Source organism: Schistocerca piceifrons, chromosome 8, assembly GCF_021461385.2.
Source record: "Schistocerca piceifrons isolate TAMUIC-IGC-003096 chromosome 8, iqSchPice1.1, whole genome shotgun sequence".
NCBI classification, from domain to species: domain Eukaryota; kingdom Metazoa; phylum Arthropoda; class Insecta; order Orthoptera; family Acrididae; genus Schistocerca; species Schistocerca piceifrons.
In genome coordinates this window covers 379413895-379440189 of record NC_060145.1, presented here as the reverse complement: position 1 = coordinate 379440189, position 26295 = coordinate 379413895, and the positions used below count along the sequence as shown (strand labels likewise).

At 40.9% G+C, this 26295-nt stretch overlaps 1 protein-coding gene across 1 annotated transcript in view; it reads left to right on the top strand.

Annotated features, from left to right (window-relative positions):
• LOC124711430 (histone-lysine N-methyltransferase SETD1B) overlaps nucleotides 1–21451 on the top strand; it is a 173689-nt gene extending 152238 nt beyond the window's left edge. Inside the window, exon 15 of the mRNA XM_047241499.1 lies at nucleotides 19165–21451. Within this exon, the coding sequence (XP_047097455.1) occupies nucleotides 19165–19338 (174 nt within the window). The 3' untranslated portion in view covers nucleotides 19339–21451. The remainder of the gene's footprint in view (nucleotides 1–19164) is intronic.
• Nucleotides 21452–26295: the final 4844 nt, after the last annotated feature.

Below are 26295 nucleotides of genomic sequence, written 5' to 3'. Positions count from 1 at the left end.
ATTAACTAAAGGAGAAGGTCATGGGGGAGGCAGCAGTTCAAATCCTGCTGACACTTTTTTTTTTAATCTATATTTTTTTCATCACTTGTCACACTATTTAATTTATATGACGCTTGAGAGGGAATATAATGGAAAAAACCCTCATGCATTTTCATGAAGATCTTGTGAATTTCATATGTTATTTGACTATTTACTGTTTTTAATTGAATTTTCAAGGGTGAGGGACAGGCTTGGAAAGCCCAAGTCAAACCTTGATAAATAATTATGCGAATGGTGTTATTCAGTATTATTGTAAGTCACAATGTGCCAGACCACAAGAGTAATGCGCAGTTACTCATCGGATGTGCACTCGACATCACACATTGCAGGATAGTAGTTGTCATACAGACATGGAAAACATAAATTGAAATGTCATCTACTATACCGAATGAATGTAGTTTCCCTGCATTTACAGGGAATGTTCAGAGTTTATGAGAGAAAACTCATTTTGTTGACATTTTGACAGCTTTCTATTCTGATAGTATAGATTAAAAATTATGTTCAAGCAGGAGCCAAACTGTTGCCTCATTCACGTTGACCTTGCAAGGCCTGAATGCTGACCACTTTACCATCATGAACTCTAACTTAGTGGCACCTACACACTGATACATCAGTCATGTAATAGACGCGTGAAACTTCTCTTCCAATTTTCTCAAATTGCCAGAGTAGTGCACCTTACCACTTGCATGTTATGTTGCTTTAATGGCCTACTGAAGATCTACAAAGATTGAAGTAAATCCTTGATCCCAGCGTCGTGGCCTCCCCTTGTTAATAAGAATGTAAAAGGTGGGTCAATTTGTGTCACATGGATGGGATCCTAATAGCAAATATTGTATGTAGAGGTGTCAGAGAACTGGTGTAGACCACACTTCTAGGTCCTTTCTCTGCTGGGTCTTCAGTTTTTAGGGAATGAAGAGCGTGGAGTTCTACAGAGGACAGGTTAGGGTCGTCTTGTAGGGTCTTGAGGAAGAGATGCAGAGCAGTACTGGAAGTGAGGAATTCTTGGAAGGTTTTTAATGGGTTGTTTTGAGGTGGTGGTTGTGGATCAGGTTGGGATTGTGGTCGAAATTATTCAAGCCAGGGTTCAGTGACAGGTTTTCTGTTGGAAAGGTTTTGGGATTGGTTTTCAAAGTGATGTTTGCAGTTGACCAAAACAGCATAATTAAATGCAAGTTTAGGGCTGAAAGTGAGACCTTCAGATAATACAGATAATTCAGGAGGGGAGAGTGCCTTAGATGAAAGGTTGAGAATACTGTACTCTTGTGACTGATTCTTGTGATCCTGAGTTATTGCTCTAAGAGGCAGGTGGTGAAGGCTGGCAGATGTTATGAAGGTTGCCCAAGCTCAGTTTATAGGAGAGGAGTGGTGGCTGAAGGTGTGACTGTTTAGGGAACTGGAGAGGGACTGGAAGGGAAACACCACTGTTGAGGTAGTTTATGAGAAGGTTTGATGGCTTTTTGAGGTGAAGTCTGGCTTGTTGTTGCAGTTTCAAGTTGGCTTGGTGGATGATACCATCCACGGAAAAATGAGATGCAGATAAGTGCAGGATTTTGTAGGAGGAGAGAAGTCTGGTGGAATGGAAATTGGCCAGTGAGGCATATAGGTGACAGATTAGCTGAGGAAGTGCAAGAGATTTCTGTATTTGAAACTGTAAAGGGGTGGTGCATCTCGAAAAAGGGACTTTAAATGTTAGGCCTCTGAGAGTAACTCCTTTGGACTAAAGATTTTAGGAAACAGGAAGTGGGACCTTAGTTTTGATAATGCAAAAGCATGTTTTTGAAAGGAGCGACTGTGGGGACTGGCATTACAACATGTTCTCAGTTCTCGCCGCCCACTTGACCTTAATTTATCTTAATTTCTTCGGTCTCAACATTTCTTCACAGTAACCATTCCTTTCCTCACTCCCTTTTACTTTTCTATATCTTTGATTTTCTGACCTGTCTATTTTTCCCTGCCTTCCACCTCAACCACATAGGATGTACTTAGCTTTACAGTCCTATTAACTCATGCATGATGTTTCGTCAGGAATCTCTGCATTGCATATTAACCGTTTCAAGCTCTCAGCTTTTCAATCTCGTCCGATGCAGTCCCCAACAATTAGTCTTTCTTTCTGATCCTGTCTGGTAAGTCTCCCCTGAGCTAGGTTTCTGGGTGACTTTTCCAAACTCTCCCCAATTAATAAACCTCACCAATCCTTTTCCTTCACCCCTCTTCCTTCTGGCTCAGAAAGCTTGCATATTTAAATATCGTTACCTGTGTTTTCTGCTGCCATCAGTGAGTAGATTTTTTGCTATGCAATTGCGTATATTTTCAGAAAAGGATAGATTGCCATTCAGCATACAGAGGAGATGATGAGTTGCGGACAGGCGCAACAAAAAGACGTGTACATTTGAGCTTTCAGTCGGAAGGCCTTCTTCCAAGGTAAAAACACTCTCTCTCTCTCTCTCTCTCTCTCTCTCTCTCTCTCTCTCTCTCTCTGTGGCTGCTGAAGCCAGACTGCAGCTGATGGGAGAAGAAACTTGTGGGTGGTGTGATAAGGTGGAGGCTGCAGTGTGGAGGGGGAGAGATAGCAGGGTAGAGGTGGAGGAAGGTGTAGTGCTGCTTGTGGGAGCTTGCAGGGATGTGGTGGGGGCAGTGTAGGGCTGCCAGTTGCAGTGGATAGGTGGGTGGAGGACAGAAACTAGCGATGGTTTAAAGCCAGGTGTGTTATGAGAATGTAGGGTATATTGCCGGTAGAGTTTCCACCTGCACAATTCAGAAAAGCTGACCTTGGTAGGAAGGATCCTGATGGCACAACCTGTTAAGCAGTCACTCAAGTGAAGCGCTTAATGTTGGGCAGCATGCTCAGCAACTAGTTGGTCCAGCTGTCCCAGTTTGTTGGTAGCAGACATACAGCTTGTTGCTTGTCATGCCCGTGTAGAAAGTAGCACAGTGGTTGCAGATCAATTCGTAGAGGTAGCCCAGCCTTTGATTTGATAGGTGATGCCTGTGACACGACTGGAATAGGTGGTGGTGAGAGAGTGTATCGGACAGATCTTGCGTCTAGGTCTATTGCAGGGATGTGAGCCATGAGGGAAGGGGTTGGGAGCAGAAGTGGGGTAGGCTTGGATGAGGATATTGTGTAGGTTGGGTGGGCGGCAAAATATCACTATGGGAGGGATGGGAACAGTAGTGGGTAGGACAGTCCTTATTTTAGGGCTTGGCAAGAGGTAGTTGAAACCATGGCAGAGAATTTGATTCAGTTGCTTCAGTCATGGGTGGTACTGAATCGCAGACAGTATGCCTTTGTGGCTCGATGGGAATGTGGGATGTGGTAGGTGACTGGAGAGACAAGGCTCAAGAAATCTTGTTTCTGTACAAGGTTGGAAGGACAATTTTGGTCTGTGATTGCCTCATTGAGACCATTGGTATATTTGGAGAGGAACTGCTCGTCAGTGCAGATGAGACGGCCATTGGTGGGTAGGCTGTATGGAATAGACCTAGATGCAAGAATTGTTCCATACATCCTCCCACCACTACCTACTCCAATCATGTCACAGGCATCACGGATCACATCAAAGGCAGGACCGCTTGTGAAAGCAGTCATGTGATGTACAAGCTAAGCTGCAACCACCGCCCTGTGTTCTACGTGGTCATTACAACCAAGTCGTCTGCCTGCATGAATGAGCACCAAAAAACTGTGACCAAGAGACAGAGGGACAACCCAGATGTGGAACATTGTACCCAACACTACATGCTTTACTTCAGTGACAGATTCACAGCCTGCATCATCTGGATCTTCCTAAGAACACCAGCTTTTCTGAACTGTGCAGGTGGAAACTCCCCCTGCAATATAGCCTATGTTCTCATAACCCTTCTGACCTCAACTTTCACTAGTCCCTGTCTTACACAGCCTTCTATTCTACCAACACTCTCGCAAGTCTTTTTCCTCACCTCTGCTTCTCTCCCTTTTCCACTCCCCCCCCTCCCCTCCCCCCCCCCCCCCCACCACCACCACATTCCACCCCCAAACCTCCCGACTGCACGCAGCAGCCATACCTTGGCCCCACCACATCCTTGCGTGCTCTCCCACAAGCAGCACTACACCTTGCTTCTCCCAGCAGGTGCAGTCCGGCCTCAGTGGACGGAGAGTGGTTGTGTGTGAGAATTGTGCTTGTGTGAATGTGTGTGTGTGTGTGTTTTCTACTGCAGAAGAAGGTCTTTTCGCCAAAAGCTCAAAATTATAGCAGTCTTTTTGTTGTGCCTGCCTGCGACTTGTTGCGTCCTCTGTATCAGTAGCAATCTGTCCTTTTCATATTGTCATTATTCCATTGTTTTATTTTCATTCTGTACTTATTGAGTCATCACATCTCCAGATGAGGTATACAGAAGTGGCTCTTCAAGCTTTCCTGGCATATATGATGTAAATAGTCTTCACAGTTTTGCCACCGGATCACATTGTGTGAATCCCACAATATTCCCTCAGGACACCTGTCCGACGTCTTCAGATGTTTCAACCTTGCTGGTAGCTTGGTACAACTGACAGTAATCAGCACGTCGATGCCCCATTCCTAGAACATGCGCATGAAGAATTTGCAGGTGCGGAAATCGTGCATACGCAGTGATTTGCAGATAGTTGGTGCCATACTCAAACAGAAAATCGCAGAGTGGCTATCCTGTGCGTGCTCTGCACGCTGCATTTACTAACAGTGCGGCCAGACATTGCTCACCAAAGACAGTACTAGACCAATATTATAATGGGTCTATTACCAAAAAATCTAGCCACCAGCAAGGTTGAACCACCTGAAGATGTCGGACAGTTGCTCTGAGGAAATATTGTGGAATTTGCACCACGTGATCCGATGGCAATTCCGTGAAGACTATTTACAACATATCTGCCAGGAAAGCTTGAAGAGTCACATCTGGTACCTTTACGGGGAGGAGATAGCGAAGAACGTATGTGAGTTTGACAAGTTACGTCAAAAGAGAGGTAGATTGTTAAGCAGCCTTGCATTTTTACTGAGATGCCACAACAAGCACATCATCCCTCTGTTTGCTGAACTTAAACATTATATAAATTCCGCAGCTGCCATTGGAATTAACGATGGACGAGTGTGGTGCTTGTGAGAGAAAGAGTGTGTTTTATGCATCAGGAATTGTGCTTGGTGTCCAGACAATTACTATTACTCCATCTGAAGATTTCAGTGAACATCTTGGAACTGGGTAGACAGTGCCACTTTGGCACTTGCTGACTGGACTGTACGACTAGCTAAGGTTCTTCAAATGACTGAATATGATTGATTCGAAGCCCGAACGCAAGAATACATTGCAAGGAGGCGCACAGTGTTTAATCTCAAGGAGAAGACTTTGGATGAAGCTTCAGTTTTGGTGCTAGAGAAGGGTCGGAATTTTGGACCTACACCAGGGACTATTCCTGTCCGAGGTGTGATTAGTGGAATAGAGCAGGCTGTTTCAAAACTTCCTAAGGATGCTGCCGAAGAGATTAGGCATGACACATGCCGCATCTTGACTCAACCTTCGCCTAAGTAGTCCAACTTTAACATCACTCAACTGTGAGAAATGTTCTATGAGGATTGAGAGAAGACAAAGACATTGTCATCTTACCTGCTGACAAAGGAAGTGCTACTGTGCTTCTCTCACGCACAGAATATAACAGCAAGATATACAAACTGCTTGGCGAACCTGCATACAGTAAATTAAAAAGTGATCTGACAGGTAGGATTCAGAGAAAGACTTTTGAACACATCAAGAAGAGCTCGATTCCAGTGCAAGTCGCTAAGGTTTAGTGTCAACAGGCTGCAAGTTTCTCCTAGACTCTACAGCCTACCCCCATAAGAATGGGGTGCCTCTGCGTCCCATGTAAGTAACATAGGAGCACCTATTTATTTTGTTGCCAAATATCTGGCATCACTACTGGGACCTCTCGTAGGCAAGTGCGATCATCATATTCGCAACCCTAGGTCACCTGAAAACTTTTAGATTGCAACTGTCAGATCTCTTATTAAGTTTCAATGTTGTGTCTTTATTTACAAAGGTGCCCTTGCAGGACTCTTTGGAGCTCATTAGCAACAAGTTTAAGGAAGACATAATAGCATTGTTTAAACACGTGCTTACTTCAACATACTTGTTATTTCATCACCAGTATTTTGAACAATTGGACGGTGTTGCCATGGGAAGCCCTCTGTCTCCTGTGGTGGCCAATTATTTTATGAAGGGTTTTGAAGAAAAAGCATTACAGTCAGCCACCCTCTAACCCTCGTTTTCTGCGGAATGTGGACGATACATTTGTGGTGTGGCCACATGGACTAGATACTCTACCTACGCTTCTTCAGCATCTGAATTTGCTTCATCCAAATATAAACTTCACTGTAGAAGTGGAAAAAGATGGTACTGTACCTTTTCTTGATGTTTTGGTATGAAGGAAAGCAGATGGAACCTTGGCACACGGCATCTACTTCAAGCCAATGCATACAGATCTATATCTGCAGGCCACAAGGTGCCATCATCCTGCACAATGCGGTAGTGAATTACGTACATTGGTTCATGGAGCACATGTGGTATCATGAAATACAACATTTGAAGACAGTGTTCCGACAAAATGGTTATTCTGAGAGACAGATACTAATGCATTCAGGCCCAGGCGAGTTCAATCTACAGAGCAGAATGGAGATACAAAGACACCCACCACTTTGGCCTTTTTGCCATATTTTGGTGCCGTGTCGTCAGGATTTGGAAGAGCCCTCGGAAGATGTGGCGTTTAGTGTGTGTTCCAGCCATCTGCAAAAATAAGAAACCTGTTGCGTTCAGTTAATGGTGGTCTTGGCCTGAGGAAATGTGGTGTGTACAACATTCCTTGTCAGTGTAGGGCAGCATAGTTAACAAAAATAAAGTACTATGTCATGACAATAAGAATACTTCACAGTGTCCAGAAGTATCAGTAATTGAAGACTGGTTAATTTATTTTTTATTCCATTGGACTTCCAATTGTTATGTACCCACAAATACTGTAAAAAAAAAAAGATCAGAATTATCAAAACATTGAAATTAGAGTGCAAAAATATAAATTACAGATTCCATTAAATATCTTGCTCAAGTATTTACTCCGCTAACAAGGCTCAGAATGAATGGTGAATGGATAAAGTATTGGTCATTACCTGTCAGTAGGAACTCTCCATGTATTTGCTGGGAATAACATAGGAGAATGATGGAAAAACAGTCAGACTGATCCACTTGAACAGTTATTTTTCTGTGACTTTTCAGGCCCTCCCAGTGGATCTGCTGCAAATACACTTTCCAGGTTAGCCACAAGATAACATATTTCATTGAAACAACTGTTAGACATTTTTATATGGCAGTTGTTGCTATCTTCACTGCTGCAGGATATGACATGCGATACTTGCATGGAAGCATCAGAATTTATGGGGCCAGGAGCAGGAACTGTGCATGCACAGATACGTGCCCACAGTTGCTTGACGAAAATAGAGTTTATAGTGCCTCCTGCTGGGAGCTGAAGAGAGGCCTTCAGCACAGTGTGCAATGATTGCGATGCTGGACACTGCTGTGGTTAAAATCTGAATTAACTCTATGCAGTGCACTGCATAAGGTCGTAAATCAGAAATACTTTTTCTCCCATTTTAATTTTATGGCAGCCAATGCTGGATTCCAGGCAGTATTGCTTGCAATTGTACATCCCGCTGGACGTGATTGTCTGCCATATGGATGTGTATGGCCTCATGGCCACCTTAAAAATGAACTCTCAGAACAATGAAACTTCAGTTTACTCATGAAACATGCCACATGTTCAGTTTACTCATAAAACGTTCCATGCCCCATGTTCAGGCAATGCTTCACCACTGCAGATTTGTCAGACCGACCCAGATACGAACATCGATAGTGTTCAGCACAATGTTCTTCTGCTGCGTGACATATCTGCCTAATATAAGACTTCCCACACTGGCAAGGGGTATTATGTATGACACATTTTCCAAGGCTGAGATTTTCTTTTACCAGGCATAATAGTTTCTTCATTTTTGCCAATGAATGAAAAACACACTTAATTTTGTATTTCTTGAGGATCTTTTCAGTTATTGAAGGCATGCCGCCAAAATATGACAAGAAGGCCACTGCAATGGCTGCCTCCGCATGTTCATTTCCATCCCTACTTCGAAGGTGCTTGGAGTGGAATGCATTCTGTATCTGTTTACCAGAATTATCATTCTGTTAGAACACTTTTGTTAGATGTTTCAGACCACCTGACAGTCTTTCAGTATCTGAGACATACAGGCTCTGTGTACTAGGGAGCATAAGACCATTGCCCTGTGCAGCCTGATGACAGCATTTGGCCTGCAAAAGTAACTATGTGTGAGTTGGTTCACAGTAGACATTATGTCAAAGGGTCCCATTGTATTTTCCTCAAACTGTGACACCCAGAACTGGTAAGCTGCCATCTTTTTCTACTTCCATGGTGAACTGACTATTCAAACTGAGTGAGGTAGTATGTGTATTCTATGGGGTCGCACCACAAATGTATCATTGACATACAGCCAGAAGTAGTATGACTGGAGAGTTGCTGACCACAGTTCTTTTCCTTCAAAGTTTTCCATAAAATAGTTGGCCACAGTAGTGGAGAGGGGACTTTCCATGGTGTCTCTATCCACTTGTTCTAAATACTGGTTACTAAGTAATAAATAGGTTGAGGAAAGCAGACCTTTAAACAGTGCTACAATGTCTCGCTCAAACTTGCAGCTAAAAAACTCTGATGAGTCCTGCAGAGGTACTTTGATAAATATAGATACTACATCAGCAGTGCAGCTCTCTCGAATAAATATAGATACTACATCAGCAGTGCAGCTCTCTCGATGTTGTACTCAGTTTTTGAGAGGAAGACGGCAATGTTCTTCTTATCAGCAGGTAAAATAATGAGAATCCCTGTCTGCTGTCAAGTCTTCCAGAGCCTTTGTTTCTGACTGAACTTTTTAGGGGAAGCTGAGGTAAAAACTCGGCTGGTGTTCCATCACATTGCTTCTGCAAATCCCACTGGGAAGATTCAAGGTTTCTGCTTCCACCCCAGCTGTCATACCTCAGAAAGGGCTGTCTTAGGTGTTGGTGGAAAGTTCATACTTTTCTCAAGCCCTGAAATATTTGCATCAACCAAAATTTATGCTAAGTACTACCTGGAGTCTAGCATAGTTGCATTAAATTAAAATTGGATAGCCAATTATCTACAGTTTCTGATCCAACACAGCACATTTCAGAGAGTTAATTCAGCTTTTAACCACAGCAGTGTCCAGCAGCACAGTCATTGTCCACTGCGCACATGCGAAAGGCCTCCTTCCACTTCTGATAAGCGGCACTGCTTCTGTCCAACTGTGAACACTTCTCTGCACATGTGTAATTCCTGCTCCTGGCCCTATCAAATTTCAACACCATCACACAATTTCACGAGTCACATCCTGCACCAGTGAACACAACAACAACCACCACCTGAAGATGTCAAACACTTGCGTTGATGAAATGCTGTGTGATTCGCACAATGTTACCCAGCGACAAACCCGAGAAATGTATTTGCAGTTTTTCCTACTGTTCCATTCATTCCAGTGAATAGCATCTAACATTACACACTTAATTCCTGCAGGGAATAGACGCCGCCTTGAATTATTGTTAAAGCGTATTGAAAAAGTATGATGTAGAGCACTGCACGATTTTTTGAACAACACGTAAGAACATTTTTACTACACAGGGATAACTCCTCTTTTATGTTGAGTGACTGGACGCTGCTTTTCTTTTTAAAGTAGTTCATTTGTGGTCAACTCTCAGAAGTGAATGAGAGTACTGCATTGTCTGTGAAAAAATATCCAGCTTATTAGAGACCTATCTGAAGTTCCTGAATTAAAAACTATACAGGCTCTGCAACTACTTACATCCTCAAGCCACCATACAGTGTGTGTACCACTGCTAGGCATTCCCTTTCCTGTTCCATTTGCAAATGAAGTGAGGGAAATGTGACTGTCTATATGCCCCTGTACGAACCCTGACTTATCTTGTCTTCACGGTCCTTATGTTCACTGTACCTTGGCAGCAGTAGATGATTCCACAGTCAGACCCATATGCCATTTCTCTAAATTTTCTCAAAAGTGTTTTGCGAAATCGTCATCATCTTCCCTCCAAGGTTTCCCTTTTACATTCACGGGGCATTTTTGTAATATTTGCAGTGAGTTTCTGAATCTCTTCGGTGTCTTTTTTAATCTAACCTGGGGGGATCTCAGCCACATGAGCAGTACTCTATAATGGGTCACACTAATGTTTCTTATGTGATCTCCTTTATAGATGAGCCATGGTTTCCTAGAATTCTCGACCATTTGCCTTCTCTACTACCAACCATAAGTGCTCATTCCATTTTATATCACCTTGCATTTTTATGCTTAAGTATTTAATAAATGTGACTCTGTCCAGTGGTACACCACTAACACTGTATTCAAACATTATCAGACTGTTTTTGCTCATCTGCATTAACTTACATTTTTCTTTGTTCTAAACAAGTTGTTGTTCTTTACCCCAAATATAAATCCTGTCTAAATCGTCCAGCATCGTCCTACAGTTACTGAATAATGACATTTTTCTGTACACTACAGCGTCATCAGCAAACAGTTTCAGATTGCTGCTCAGCCTTTTTGTGAAAATGTTTATGTATAAAGAGAACACAAGTAGTCCTGTCACACTTCCTTGGGGGCACCCTTGTCTCTTTGAACACATACTGCCCAGAACAACTCACAGGAGCTACTCATATATCTGAGGGCTTATTGCATATACTTGGGTCTTCATTAACAGTCTGTGTCAAGTGCTTTCCAGAAATCTGGGAACATGGAATCTGCTTCTTGCCCTTCTTTCATGGTTTGCAGGATATTGTGAGAGAAAAGGCAAGTTTCACACGAGGGTTGCTTTCTGAATCCGTGCTGATTTGTGGATTGAAATTTTTCTGTGTGAAGGAAATTTATTATATCCGACCATACAATATGTTAATGAATTTTGCAGCAACCAGATGTTAATGGTATTGGCCTGTAATTTTGTAGGTCTGTTCTTTTATCCTTCTTACATTCAGGAGTCACCTGTGTGTAGGACTTGTGTGGTTGATGTTGTATATCAATGACCTTGCAGACAATAGCAACCTGAAACTTTTTGCAGATGATGCAGTTATATATAATGATGTACTATCTGAAAGAAGCTGTATAAATATTCAGTCAGATCTGGATAAGATTTCAAAGTGGTGCAAAGATTGGCAACTTACTCTAAATTTTCAAAAATCTAAAGTTGTGTGTTTCACAAAACAAAAGAGAGAAGTATCTTACGACTATAACATCAATGGGTCACTGTTAGAATTGGCCAACTCCTACAAATTCCTGGGTGTATATGAAATGGAATGATCACATAGGTTCAGTCATGGGTAAAGCAGATGGTAGATTTTGGTTTATTGGTAGAATACTGGGGAAGTGCAATCACTTTATGAAGGAGATTGCTTACACATCACTCGTGCAACTGGTCCTAGAATATTGCTCAAGTGCGTGGGGCCCGCACCACGTAGAACAACAGGGGATATTGAACTTATACACGGAAGGGCAGCACGAATGGTCACAGCTTTGTCTGATCTGTGGGAGAGTGTCAAAGAGATACTGAAGCAACTTAATTGGAAGACTCTTGAAGGAGGACACAAACTATCCCGAGAAAGTCTCATAACAAACTTTCAAGAACTAGGTTTGAAATGATTACTTCAGGAATACACTACAACCCACTATGTATCACTCACATGGAGATCACGAGGATAAGATTAGAATAATTACTGCACCCTCAGAGGGATTCAAACAATCATTCTTCTGCACTTAATACATGAATAGAACAGGAAGAAACCCTCATAAATGGTACAATGGGACATACCCTCTGCTATGCACCTCACAGTGGTTTGCTGAGTATAGATGTAGATGTAGATCTATACTTGATGCGAAAGAGAAAGAAGCTTCTAAATGTTGGCTGTGGTGTGCCAAGCATGGGATGCCAAAAGAAGCAAAATATTCGGGTCACTAATTCCTGAAGAGAATGTGTCTAACAAAGACTTACAACCCAGTCAGTGAAGACCAAAGGAGGTTTTGAGAGGGTGGGGGGAGTGGAGAATTCGTGTAGTCACAAATTTTTGCACAGTAGTAGACAGAATACCAGGAACAACATTCTAAAAATCCTGGCCAGTGGGATATAAGTGCATGGGGGATGAAACGGGTATTACTGCAAGTCCCCATTTTTCATCTGAATGTGTAGTTCAACAACGTGTGCAAGAGCAACACGTTACTGATATGGTGCAGTATAGTCCCACTACTAGCATACTGTCTGTATGTGTCTGTGCCCCAAGAACATATGTATGGTGAATTTTGCATGTGGAAAACTTGTACTCATTTCATGTACAGCATGTCCACAATATTCACATTGGTGACATTGCCACAGAACTTCAATTTTGTGACTGGTTACATGAAAATCATAATTTACTTCCACCAATACTATTTGGTGATGAAACCACGTTGACACAGGATGGAGTCAACAACATGTGTAATAATCATTGGCGATCATTGGAAAACCCACAAGCTACAGCGGAAACCAATTTCCAAGTTTGTTTTTCAACCAGTGTTTGGTGCAGTCATTTTATAAGAGCAAATTCTTGCATTTTTTGGAAAATTTATTTGTGGACGACCTTGAGAACATTCTTTTTAGCATAAGGACTACAATGTAATTCCAGCGTTTGGAGTCCTTTCACGTTTCACTAAACAAACTTACCTTAATCACTGGATTTGTCATGTTAGTACAATTAACAGGCCACCAAGACCACCAGACTTTACACATTTAGGTTTTCACTCACAGGGTTGGATTAAGTGTTGAGATGTACAGGTGAATACTTGAGATGAAATGCTTGGTCGTAGCATGGATGCTGCTGCCCTCAGTAGGGAACGTGCAGAGGCACTCAGACAAGCAGCACACGTTCTCCCAAGAGTGCAAAAATGCACCAAAGTTGATTGTGGGATATTTGAACATTTACTGTGAGCTGTACAACAGCTGTAATGTGACTTGGATGATAATACTTTCATGTGAATATGTTAAAAGTAAGTAGTTTTAATTGATACTTTGTAAAATGCAATTTCTAATGTTTACTAATTGCTGTACATGTGTAAATCTGCAGGCATATTGGATAATACAGAAAATAGCGTGTACATCAAATGATTTGTATCTCAAGAACCATTTGGAATAGGGCATATATATGCCTATTAAGGTTTTTGCTTCAGATGTTTGTTCCTTTAATATCTGTGAATATTGACCATTCCTCCTGGGATGATCTGTATAGTAGAGTTATTTTCAATGTAAATGAATCACTTAACAAGTGGCCTTTAATGTAAAATATGTTTCTATTAACAGTGGCTGAGAAGTGTTTAAATTGTAAGTGTGACATAGTCAGTGATCTATATAGTGTTAGTAGGAAAGGGATTGTTATTGGACTTCTCTCACCATTAATTGTATTACTCAAACAATGGAAAATCCGGGATGGAGTGTAACAGTGTGTGGTTTCAGTTGCCCGAGACTGCAGTCGTGTGTCTGAGTTGTGTGTGTGTGTGTGTGTGTGTGTGTGTGTGTGTGTGTGTGTGTGTCTATCGTTGACAAAGGCCATTGGCCGAAAGCTTCATCGTTGACAAAGGCCATTGGCCGAAAGCTTCAAGTGTGAAAATCTTTTTGTTGTGCCTATCTGCAACTCAGCATCTCCGCTGTATGCTTAATTGTATTACTGGTTGACTGCATAAATCTATTCTATTCTGGAATTGCTGGCCCTTATAGAGAGGGTTGCAGTGAGTGGAGTCACTTATCACGTATCTACAGTGTAACTTGCAAGGTGGACATCAATATGTCTGGTCGAATAAGACAGGTCATAATCTGCTGCAATGCTTTACTTGATGTTTATGTTGAAATATCTGAAGTTCAATAACACCTAGGTGATCTGCTTCCATTCAGTTTCAATTCAAGTCTCTGGGCATCTTTAGATGTTGAGAGAGCTGAGGTTGGGGTGGTGCATTTTGCTACTTGTTGTGTAAAGCACTCTTACCAGTGACGGAGGAGACAAAGAAATCAACATTTTTTTAATAAATATTGACAGCATGTTACACTTGGCAGAATGTGGTAGACAGTTGAAAGCTCCATCTGAAGAGCTCGCTCAACAACTGCAAATAAGTACACTTAATAAACTGAAAATAACTCCAACATATGAACAGGAGCTCAGTAAAGTTATTTTGTCTACTCATATGAGAGAAATGGACAGGAAATGATGGGAAGTATAGTCAGTCTGTAAACTAGAAAGCTGACTAGCAGCGCTGTGGTGAAGAAAGTTACCTTTCCTGGAAGAATGCTACAACTGCCATACAGGATGACCAGGAATCAGTTTCCCTCTAGTGGTGTAGAAGAGTGTGCATAGATTTAGGTAGAATCTGTACATACACCTTTCTTGCATTAATATTATTAACAACTCATTCCTACCTTCCGTGTGGTGATAAAGCAGTTTGTGGAAAACAAAAACCTCATAAGTGGGTCTGTGAACTGCACTGCCAGTGATTCATGAGGAGATCTGTGGAAGGTTTGGCATAACCACACACATCAAAAAAGTTTTGTATCACCTCGTTTCCGAGAATTCTGGAACCTGTACAGAAAATTGTAATAGAGATCATCATAAACATCATTTCCGCCCTTTTTATTGCTCATGAAAACCACACATTGCATGTTGTACCACCATACAGTGAGATCTTCAGAGGTGGTGGTCCAGGTTGCTATACACACCGGTACTTCTGATATCCAGTAGCGCGTCCTCTTGCATTGGCGCATGCCTGTATTCATTGTGGCATACTATCCACAAGTTCGTCAGTCAAGTTGGTTCAGTTTGTCCCACTCCTCAATGGTGATTCGGTGTAGATCCCTCAGAGTGGATGGTGGTTCGCGTCATCCTTAAACAGCCCTTTTTAGTCTATCCCAGGCATGTTCGATAGGGTCCATGTCTGGAGAACATGCTGGCCACTCTAGTCACGTGATGTCAGTACCCTGAAGGAAGTCATTCACAAGATGTGCACGATGGGTATGTGAATTGTCGTCCATCATGAAGACGAATGCTACGCCAATATGCTGCTGATATGGTTGTGCTATCAGTCGGAGGATGGCAAACACGTATAAACACGTATCGTACAGCTGTTATGGTGCCTTCCATGACCACCAGCGGCATATATCGGCCCCACATAATGCCCCCCCCCCCCCCCCCCCCCAAAACAGTAGGGGACCTCCACCTTGCTGCACTCACTGGACTGTGTGTCTAAGGCATTCAGACTGACCGGGTTGCCTCCAAACACGTCTGTGATGAATGTCTGGTTGAAGGCATGTGCGACACTCATTGGCAAAGAGAACATGATGGCAATCCTGAGCAGTCCATTCAGCATGTTGTTGGGCCCATCTGTACTGTGCTGCATGGTGTTGTGGTTGCAAAGATGGACCTCACCGCGGACATCAGGAGTGAAGTTGCATCTCATGCAGCGTATTGCACACAGTTTGAGTTGTAACATGACGTCCTGTGGCTGCACAAAAAGCATTATTCAACATGGTGGCATTGGCGTCAGCATTCCTCCGATCCATAATCCGTAGGTAGCGGTCATCCACTGTAGTAGTAGCCCTTGGGCGGCTTGAGCGAGGCATGTCATTGAAAGTTCATGTCGCTCTGTGTCTCCTCCATATCTGAACAACATCACTTTGGTTCACATCAAGACGCCTGGACACTTCCCTTGTTGAGAGCCATTCCTGGCACAAAGTAACAATGCGGTAGCTATCAAACTGCACTATTGACCATCTAGGCATGGTAGAACTACAGACAACACGAGCTGTGGAATGAGCTGATCAGATGTTGGACATCCCCCACCCGTCTAGTAGGTGCTGCTCATGCATGGTTGTTTACATCTTTGGGCGGTTGTAGTAACATGTCTGAACAGTCAAAGGGACTGTGTCTGTGATACAATATCCACAGTCAATGTCTGTTTTCAGGAGTTCTGGGAACTGGGGTGATGAAAAACTTTTTTTGATGTGTGTCTGTGAACCACCCTGTAATAGCTTCTTGTGAACTAGTGGAGTAGTGAGAATAGGAAACAGCCTGCTCACTTGCCAGCTTGCAGACCTACGAAGGAGGGAATGCATGACCACAATTTGGTGACCTGCCTTCCCTCGTGCTTCTACCCTCCACCCATCCAGTCCCCCCCCCCCCCCCCCCCCCCCTTGCAACCTCTCCTCACCCCCCACATCCCTCCAGCCTGTCAGACCTGCAAACACAACGCGTCCGTTAATATGGCTCTATTGCACTTAGATGTGGTACACACATTTAATACCTATTCTTAAACAAGTTATTATTATTTAACAATAAACATAAATTTTGTAGTGTTAAAACACTGTTTTCAATAATCAGCAATTTTTCCATCCTCTGCAACCCAGAAACCATTACACTTGGAGAAAAAATGAAAAGTACATATTTGGTACAAATTTTAATGGTGTTTAATTTTACTCCGGGAAATATTTTTACTGCATGTCGCAGTTTTAGAGTTACTTAAGAAAAACATAAAAAGTGACCTTTCTGTTTTGGGTTTCAACCAGCTCTCAAATTGGAGTTAATTCTGGAGTGATAGCCTTCGTGGAGGGCTGCAGCAATTTATTGTTAAAATTTTGGCTTTTGAAGTGTCTTTACTTTTTATGTGATCTAATTCCACTCACTGTGTATCAACTGATGAATGTTCATCAGAAGACCTCAAATTATTACCTAGTCTTAAAAAGCATTGTGCACTCCACAAGTACTTTGTTACTCAATCAGCTGTTTCCTCTGCGAAGTGCACCCCTGACCTATCAAGTGCAGTCCAGCAATTTTCCATCCCATAACACAGATCTGGAAATCTGTAGCCAAATGTGTCACAGAATTGACGGAAATTCTGATTGAGACTTTGCACTTGGCTCCGAACCAAAGGATCGTGATTAGTTCTGGGTATGATACTGCAAATTGAAAGTTCTGCTTCCACCCCACAAGTGGGGCTTAGTGTTGACATGGGGCACAACTTGAAGTTGACACTCGATAGCTGCAGGCATGTTCCTCATCCTCCATATTTTGGATGCACATTGGATGTCTGTCCAGCTCTGGACACTATTTTCCCAATGGGCCCTGGACGTTATTTCCCTAATGGGCTCCATAACATGACTAGCTTTGACGCTCCCAATAACTAGCCCTTTCTCTTGTGCGCCTGCTCGTGTTCTGCTGAAGGAGCGACCACTTTTTCATCCATAGGGCGAACAAGCAAGATCATATGACCATTCCCTTCGTTCACCATGTGCCTCAAGCGAAATGAAGGCTGTACAATCTGCCACTCACTCTGCGAGCATGGTTCCCCATGTCATGTAAGCTGGAAGATGTGCTGGCTGGTTGCCACACTGATATGCCCCTACTTCCCGGGCAACAGCCAGCAGACATCTAGCCATGGTCAGTAACATCTTCAGTTGTTCACAAATGGCTGTCAGCTCCTCCTACATCCACACAAAGCAGTTGACTTTTAGACAATGATTTGCACTACCAACTTTGTTAAAAAGTCTAACACAGTCTACAACATCATTGACGCTAGTTCACTGCACATTGTCAGACAAGCAAATGTTGCTAAGGACTTGGTTATGGACTGTAACAATTCATGCCTTAACAGATTTACCTTATATTATTATGCGAGTGATGCTATTTATATATGCACCTATATCTGCATTTACATACATGCTCTGCAAGGCTAGGTATAGTGCATAGCATGTCTCTGTATGAGCCCCAAATTGCTTACTTTGTATTTAGGAGCTCTATGCCTGACAAAATGTTGGAGACTCTATCAGTAAATTGTAGTTGGCTATTTGCCTTCCCTAAAACTTACTTACCTTACGTGCTCATTCATTTCAGGACATTTCATGGTGTTATGCTTAATTATATAATCAATGTGGCTTAGATAAGTGGCATTCCTTTAATACTGAATTCACATATTACAGTAACCATGTCGTGCCCATCCACATTAATTAACATTTAAAGCAAACTGACATTTGTGACACCACCCAAGATGTCCTGAATATCCATTCCCTGTCCAAAAGATAGTTTCTGTATGTAGAGAACCGGAGCATTGTGAATTTTAAAATTTTCCTGGCGAATTGACTGTTCAAACAAATTTCGGGCTTGATTTTAATGCAATAAAATATATTAGCAACCATCTTTTTCTGTTGTGTACATAGGTATGTACACCCTCCTCTCCCCCCCCCCCCCCACCCCCCCCCCCCACCCCCAACACACACACACACACACACACACACACACACACACACACACACACACACACTTAACACCAAACAATACTTAGCATGGAAGCATAAAGCATTCATTTGCAGAGAGTCAACTGACATTAGAGAATAAATTGAATAGCTTGGGGGGGAAAATGGTTTAAATTGTTCTCCATACACGTTATCAAAATTATTGGAATCAATGTTTTTAAACAAAAAATAAATAAATAAATAAATAAATAAAACATAATATGAAAAGGCAAAGTATAAATGTAATTTCTGTCTTCGTGCTACTGGTATAAGATTGGACAAAGGGGGGTGGGGGGCTAGGAAATATTATCATAGGTGCTAGTACCCAATCCATGACAAACAGCTGATGTTACGTCGCTTGTAATTTTTCCCTTCGAATTTATAAAAATGTAAAGATAGAATAATTTAAATACGACTTGGTGCATTGAGGTGAGTTTGTCATGTCCACTTTTAGTTATTTGAGCTGATACAGTATTACAACTCACTCACTGTAAAGATGTGATGAAATATATTCATAAATGGGTTTCACTCCATCTAAATAATGTGTGTATAATTTTTTCTTTCATCTCTACCCTACAATGGTCTTAACATAATGTCTCAAAATATAGGCTACTAATGATGACAAATTTATCTAAAGTCTGTTTATGTGAAATGATATTTACATTTGCTTCAAAAGTTTTAGTAATGATCAATTTTCTCCTTGTTTTGCAGCCGAACTGTTACGCGAAGATCATTACTATCGAAGGCCAGAAGAAAATTGTAATATACTCAAAGCAGCAGATCAATGTTAATGAAGAAATAACTTACGATTACAAGTTTCCTATTGAAGATGTTAAGATTCCATGTTTGTGTGGCAATGTACAGTGCAGAGGAACTCTGAATTAATGTCACTACTCAATGACACTTATGTGTGGAACATCTTTGGACCTGCACATTGGATTTACTTTCTCATTTGCTCACTGGGGTGCAGTGCAACCACAGAACAGGTGCAATGTGTATTGTATCCCCAGTACTGTTTGTGTTCATTTTTTTATAATGCCTCAACTGGTTTGTAAATATAAAAACAACTTTTTACGAAGTACTTTTTTCTTCTGAATCTTTGAAGTGTGTTGAGAATGAATGTCTGAAGAAAGTGCATGTACTTATGTGTCTGTCTGACTTTACCCAGCAGTCTTGTACTTTGTAAGTTTAATGTAGGAATCTGTACTTGCTCTCTGGTTATTCTGTAATGTTGGTTTTAAACCATTCATTTGTAAGCAGAAGTTTCAGCACTTGCTCCTTCTTGAATGCTGTTTCTGTAAACTCTTTTCTTCCCTTTCTAGGCATTAGCCACACATGTGCAGAGCATCTAATTGCAGATACAAATATTATTGCTGCCACTGTTGTTGATGTTTTTAGTATTGTAAATTATGTGGTGTAACATCCTTTATGCTGCAGTATAACAGTATCTGTTTCTGAAATTTACTTTTCTCTATTCTTTTTCTATCAACAAAATTTTAAAACAGAACAAAAAATGCAGATACTCCTTGTGGCAGGCAGAGCCTATAAATCTGAGCTGTACATAAAATATATTTCTTAAAACTGTTTGTGATCTGTGTGTGTCAGTAATAAGATCTCAGGCAGTATTATTTGAAAGGAACGTACTTTGTGGATGTGACAGAACATTCCAAAGATAATTTAGCATGATTGAAAATAAAAAAACTCTGTGGAAATGATTAGCTATACTAGTCACATGTGTAGAAGCTTCTTTCTATATACATTTTTTTAAAAATTTCATTTTCAGAGAGTTTTTTATTTTATTAATGGTCAAGTTGTTTCCATTGCTACCACTGTTGTAATGTTACAGAAAATTATTTAATATTCAAAATTTGTTTTTGGCTGAAAGTGTAGTAATTCCTTATTAAATTGTTTGCATTGCGGATTCTATATTGTGTGAATGATGTTCAGAAAACACATTTTCTTAAAACCAGTTTTCTCAAGAATAATATGGGATGACTGAAGGTTGTGACTTTTACGAATGACCAGCTTCCAAATGATGTGGTGTATATGTGTTGTGTTAGAGTAATTTTTTTTTTTTTTTTAGTTTTAAAACCTGGAAATGCTTAACAAGTTCAGCAGTTTACAACTGTTCATTTTAATTGTGTTGTTGAAATCCAGCCAAGTACTTTCTGGAGCTATTTTCTGGAGAAAGACGTGTTCATACAAATGTGCGCAACTTCATGAATGTATGAGTGTGTGGGGAAGGAGAAAAGTAGTGCTGTTACAAAAGTCTCTTTGTTCACAGTGATGGTGCTTATGTGAGAAAAAGTGGTTAATAGTGTGTTACGCTGAGGATGATAGAATTTATCAGGACTATGACCTATGGATGAAATATGTAAAGGATATTTTTGACCATAGTGTAAGTCAGGAACACACAAATAGTGATCTGTTCAAATCAGTCTATTTTGTTTTTAATTAAGTGGTTATAAGCAATGTAAAGCTATGAGCCATAAGTTTCATTCATGCTTTGTATATAGAGAAAATGATTGATAATTGTAACTTCATCATTTGTTCCCAAATGCTATGGATGTGTTTATTAAACTGATTTCCTTTTTTCTACCTGTAACATATAAGTGTATAAATATCTTCTGTACATGATTTATATTTTAAATCCCATTATTGTTTGCTAACAAACAAAATGAACATTATAAGGTGGCACTCAGCCACATCACTGTGAAATTCACTATGATTGGTGAAAGATTTTTTTTTTTTTATTTATGAATAGAGAGTACTATATGTATTTATAGTAAAGGACATAGCAAAGTGCGAGCTATATTGTATAAATTCATATTTTCTGATGAAACAAAAAATCAAATACATTAAAAAAATCATCATTTTATCTGGAAGTATGACTGCTTTACTTGTAATGTATCAAACAATGTAAATATGGCTGATTTCATGTTGGGAGGCTGAGAGTCAGGTACTGACTTGCACTGAGTAATCTGTTTAATATTAAATGTTTGAAGCCAACTAGTCTTAAAATTTCTCTTCAGTACCCAGCGTTAACATATTAAGCCTATAAAAAAGCAGGGATGGGTAAAATAATCATAGCCACCAGATGTTTGGGAGCTACTGTATCAGCTCGCCAAGGCAAAGAGGCAGCACTGGGTGCTGATGTGGCAGAGGTTCTAAAATATAACTTGCAGCTTAGGCTGTAAAAACAATAAAAGATGACAGACATTCAATGTAAATAAAACTGTTAACTTACCAGATAACTGATACTGGCTCGGAGCAACAAAAAAATTAACGTGGGATGTGTGGAGTAGAAATTTTATAAACACATTTGAGTTAGAAGAAAGAGAACAGGAATGTCTTAATCCTTACCTAGTGCTCACCTTAATATTTTTTCTATCTACATTTCCATCAGCTGTCTCACATGAGCAACTTTTCTACTTACACTCTCACTTGCTGTAGTGACTTTGACAAGCAGTCTTTTGGTCGCAGTTGTAGTTGTTTAAACCATTTTATCTGCCATTTTTGTTATCTTCTCCAGTTTCATATTAGGTATTACTCTGTCTATGCAAAACTATTCCAAAGCCCAAAATTCTTGAGGGCCATGTGTATGTGGTTGTCGCAAAGCAAATTGGCACTTTGATAAAGACACTGGACTCGTATCTGGGAAGCCATGTGCTCAAATCCACATCCAGACATCCAGACATTCAGATACAGGATTTTCATGGTTTCCCTTAGTCATTTGAAATGTACCATGGGCTGGTTCCTGTAAGAAAAAGCATGACCGATTTTCTTTCCTGTTCTTCCCTAATCTGAGTTGTGTTCTGGTTGTAATGACATCATCATTAACTAGACATTAAAACTTACTCTTGATTTCTTCTTGTATGCCTCATATCAAATCCTCTTTAATATGTAGCCTAATGTTCTTACTGATCTGTTCTGCTTTCTGGAGACAATTCATTTCTGCTGTTTTGATTTTACATATTAAGTTCAGTTCACTGAATGTCTGTGATACACATGTATCTTGTGAAAATAGGAATACAGATCTTTATATTTATAATAAGTTTTATATTATCTCTCTTATTTAATGTGTTGATTTTCTTGGTGTCATACATATCCTCATATAACCTTACCAAACTGACTGCCTTCTAATAATCTCACCTGATTTCTGGATAATGAAGTGTTTGTTGTTATTTTTCACCAGGTATCCTGATACGGCAACTGAGATCTCAGGTGCTTCTCTTTTGGCAGATAACTACAAGATGTTAAATATTAGCTTTATATTCCAAACATCCATCAAAAGTTTGAAAGGCAGGCCTTCCACGTTGTTAATCAGTTTCTGTGATGTCATCCTGCAGTGCAATCTGTATTTGGACTTTTTAAATATACATTTTATTTCATTCAAAACTAATCATTTTGACTTCTTTTACTCCTTCCCTTAGCTCTCTTGTGTTCTTCTTTGTCCACTTGTAAGCCACCTACACTGTAATCATTTTCAGTAATTTGTGGAAATATTCCTGCTGTACATTTTGTTAATATTTTCTCTCCCCTGTTGTTCACAATATTCAGAGGACATTATTTTTCTTTGACCGTGATCGTCAAGAAACAGTAGAATAAATTACGACAATAGAATAAATTTTAGCATTTTGTAGTATTGTCTAGATGTGATCAAACTCTTCACAACAAATTAACATTTTGTATTTTACATAGATGTCAAAATTATCAGCTGTAATGTGGGTGTTTTCAATTGTCTTCCATCTTTCTAACCTTCTGTTGCATTCTTTCTTTCCACTGTGACGTAATTTCGCATGGTGTACTCCACTTACTCTGCTTGTAACCTTTTGACTGTTGTCAGAAATGAGTACAGTTTCTCTTTTTTTCTGTTCAATACACTCCTCATCCATTTTCTTTCTATTCTCCTTCCCTCATCTCTCTCTCCTCCCCGTTCCCACCTCTCCCTCATCTTCTTCTTCCTTTTCTTTTAAATGTTGAGTTTCTTCTGTGTTATCTTTTTTGGTTCCCTTCTGTAATGTTTCTAACTGCCAATAGAAAATTGTTGGTTACTGCAGTGAGTTTTGATATGTTCATCATCCAGTTACATTCATGATTTGATCTTTCTTCACAACATGTAATTTCTTATGGGACTTAAACTGTTGTTTAGTTACTCTGTTGTTTGTAAATGAATTGTATTGTATAAGAAATTGTGATAATCGCTACAGTGTTATTGGTCAGACAAAAATCAAGTGTCCTCTCATTGCTGTTATTAATTTCTTCAAAATAGGTAGCAAATTTGCCACTGCTCTCCTCTGGCTGGTTCCTGACTCTGGTATCACCATCTCTTAACATTATAAATTCTTCTGTGAGCTCTCTAATCCACTTATTATTGCAAATGAACATGTTGTCTTTCTAAAATATTATTATTATTATTATTATTATTATTATTATTAGACAACAGAAAATCCAGTATGGAGGAATGACAATTTTATAAAAAATATAGGTTCCTACTTAATATGTATGAGGACATCTGTTAGAAAAGTATATGACCCCCACCCCCTTTCTTTCTTTCTTTCTTTTTTCACCTGATGGATTTGAATCTAGTGCGCTTGCATGGGCAGACCTTTAATCTTTGTTGCATCTGTGAATTTTTTCCCACCTATCAATAGTGTCAGTTGCTGGCAAGCAGCAGTTGAGTGAGGTCGTGTATAGTGCTCGCGTCGCTTTTCGGTTGCAAGGGAAATGACTGGAGCAGTGCTACTGCATCAAATTTTGCCAGAAACTGGGTGTCAGCCAGGTGGAAATCATTCGGAAGATTCGGATGGCTTTCGGTGACAATGCTATGGGCATCACACAGATTAAAGAGTGGTACAACTGGTTTAAAGATGGCTGGACATCAGTGGAGAGCGAGCTGTGTTCCAGTCGGCCATCAACATATCAAAATGATGAGGTCATTGCCAAAGTGAACACTGTGGTGATGTGGGAGTGTTGTGTGACTATCGGAGAAATTGTGAAAGAGGTGGACATAAGCACTTTTTTGGCACATTCCATTGTGACCATAGATTTGACCATGACGAGAGTTTCTATGAAATTCATGCTGAAGCTGCTGACAGCAGAGCAAAAGTAACTTCGTGTTGAAGTCTCTCAGGATGTTATGGACTCCACAAATAGTGACCCCCATTTCGTGAACACCATAGTCACTGGTGATGAGTCGTGGGTGTATGTGTATGACCCCGAAACCAAATCCCAGTCATCACAGTAGAAGCATTCCTCATCACCAAGACCAAAGAAGGCCTGCCAAGTGCACAGGAATATCAAAGTGATGCTGACTGCTTTCTTTGACTCCTGCAGTGTTGTACACTGTGAGTACACACCACAGTGTCAAACAATCACGAAAGAATCCTGTAGGAATGTCCTTCATCGCCTACGTGACACTGTGCAGTGCAAGAGGCCGGACTTGTGGTCCACAGAAAATTGGTGCTTCCATCATGACAATGCTTCAGCACACTCTTCACACTTTATTTAGACCACTTTGGCAAAAAACCAGATCCCTGTGCTTCAACAGGCATGTTACTTCCCTGATATGGCCCCCCGTGACTTGGCTGTTTCCCAAACTCAAGAGGCCATTGAAAAGAATGTGATTTCAGACAAGCGAGGACAGTATGGCAGCAATGACAGTTCCATTCCAAAAGAGGCTTTTTTGGCATGCTTCTAGCAATAGTGGTACTGCAAGAAGTAGTGTGTGGAATCCCAAGGTAACTACTTTGAAGATGGTTAGGTGTGCAACATTTCAGGTAAGCTATTTTTTTTCCCTGGTCAAAGGTTGGATACTTTTCTAACAGACCTCATACAAGAGGTGTTGAATCACAGATAGGCACAACAAAAGAAAAAAGTGAGTCTTTTGGGTGCAGGAATAGTAGGAGGAGCTTGGGGAGGGGAAGGGGGGGGGGGATGAATTGGGCAGGTCTTGCACCTTGGTCTGCCACAGTTTGTAACCCTGTGGCAAGTGGTTGGGAGTAGGAGTGACATAGGAAGGGGCTACAATGTTGTGTAAGTTGGGTGGACGATGAAACACAGCTTAAGGAGCGGTGGGAAGGATCTTGTGTGGAATGCTCCTCATTTCAGGGCAGAATGAGAGATAATCAAAGCCCTGGTGAAAGATATGGTTCAGTTGTTCCAGTCCTGGATGATGATGCAGGCAATCTTTTTTAGCCGATTTGTGTGTGTGTGTGTGTGTGTGTGTGTGTGTGGGGGGGGGGGGGGGGGGTGTAGTTAGAGGAGTGGAAGTTTGTGAGGATATAATAGGAAAAATCTGTTTGTGGCCTAGATTTTTTTTTTTTTTTTTTTTTTGGGGGGGGGGGAGTATTCGAGTATTGTCTGCCTGTGAAGGCCTTAATGAGACCTTCAGCACACTTGCAAGGGAGTTCTTGTCACTGCAGATACATTGAACACAAGCTGTTAGGCTGTATGTGAGGGAATTTTTTTTGTGTGGAAGGGGTGGCAGCTAGTGGTTAGTAGGTTTAATGTGTGAATGGAGCCATCGGGAGGTGGAGGTCAATGTTCCAGAAGTGGCATGTTGGGTAGAGGAGAACCAGGTGAAGAGGACGAGAGAGAAGGTGATGAGATTGTGAAGGAATGTAGATAGGGTGTCTTGGCCCTGAGTCCAGATCATGAAGATATCAACAATGAATCTGAATCAGAGTAGGAGTCGAGAGTTTTGGAAGGCTAGGAAGATTTCCTGTAGATGACCCATAAACAGGATGCTGTAGGAACGTGCCATCCACTTTACGTATTCCTCCTCCAACCAACACACCATCTTCCCTGCCTCCATCCACACCCTGCCCACATTAAACCCAC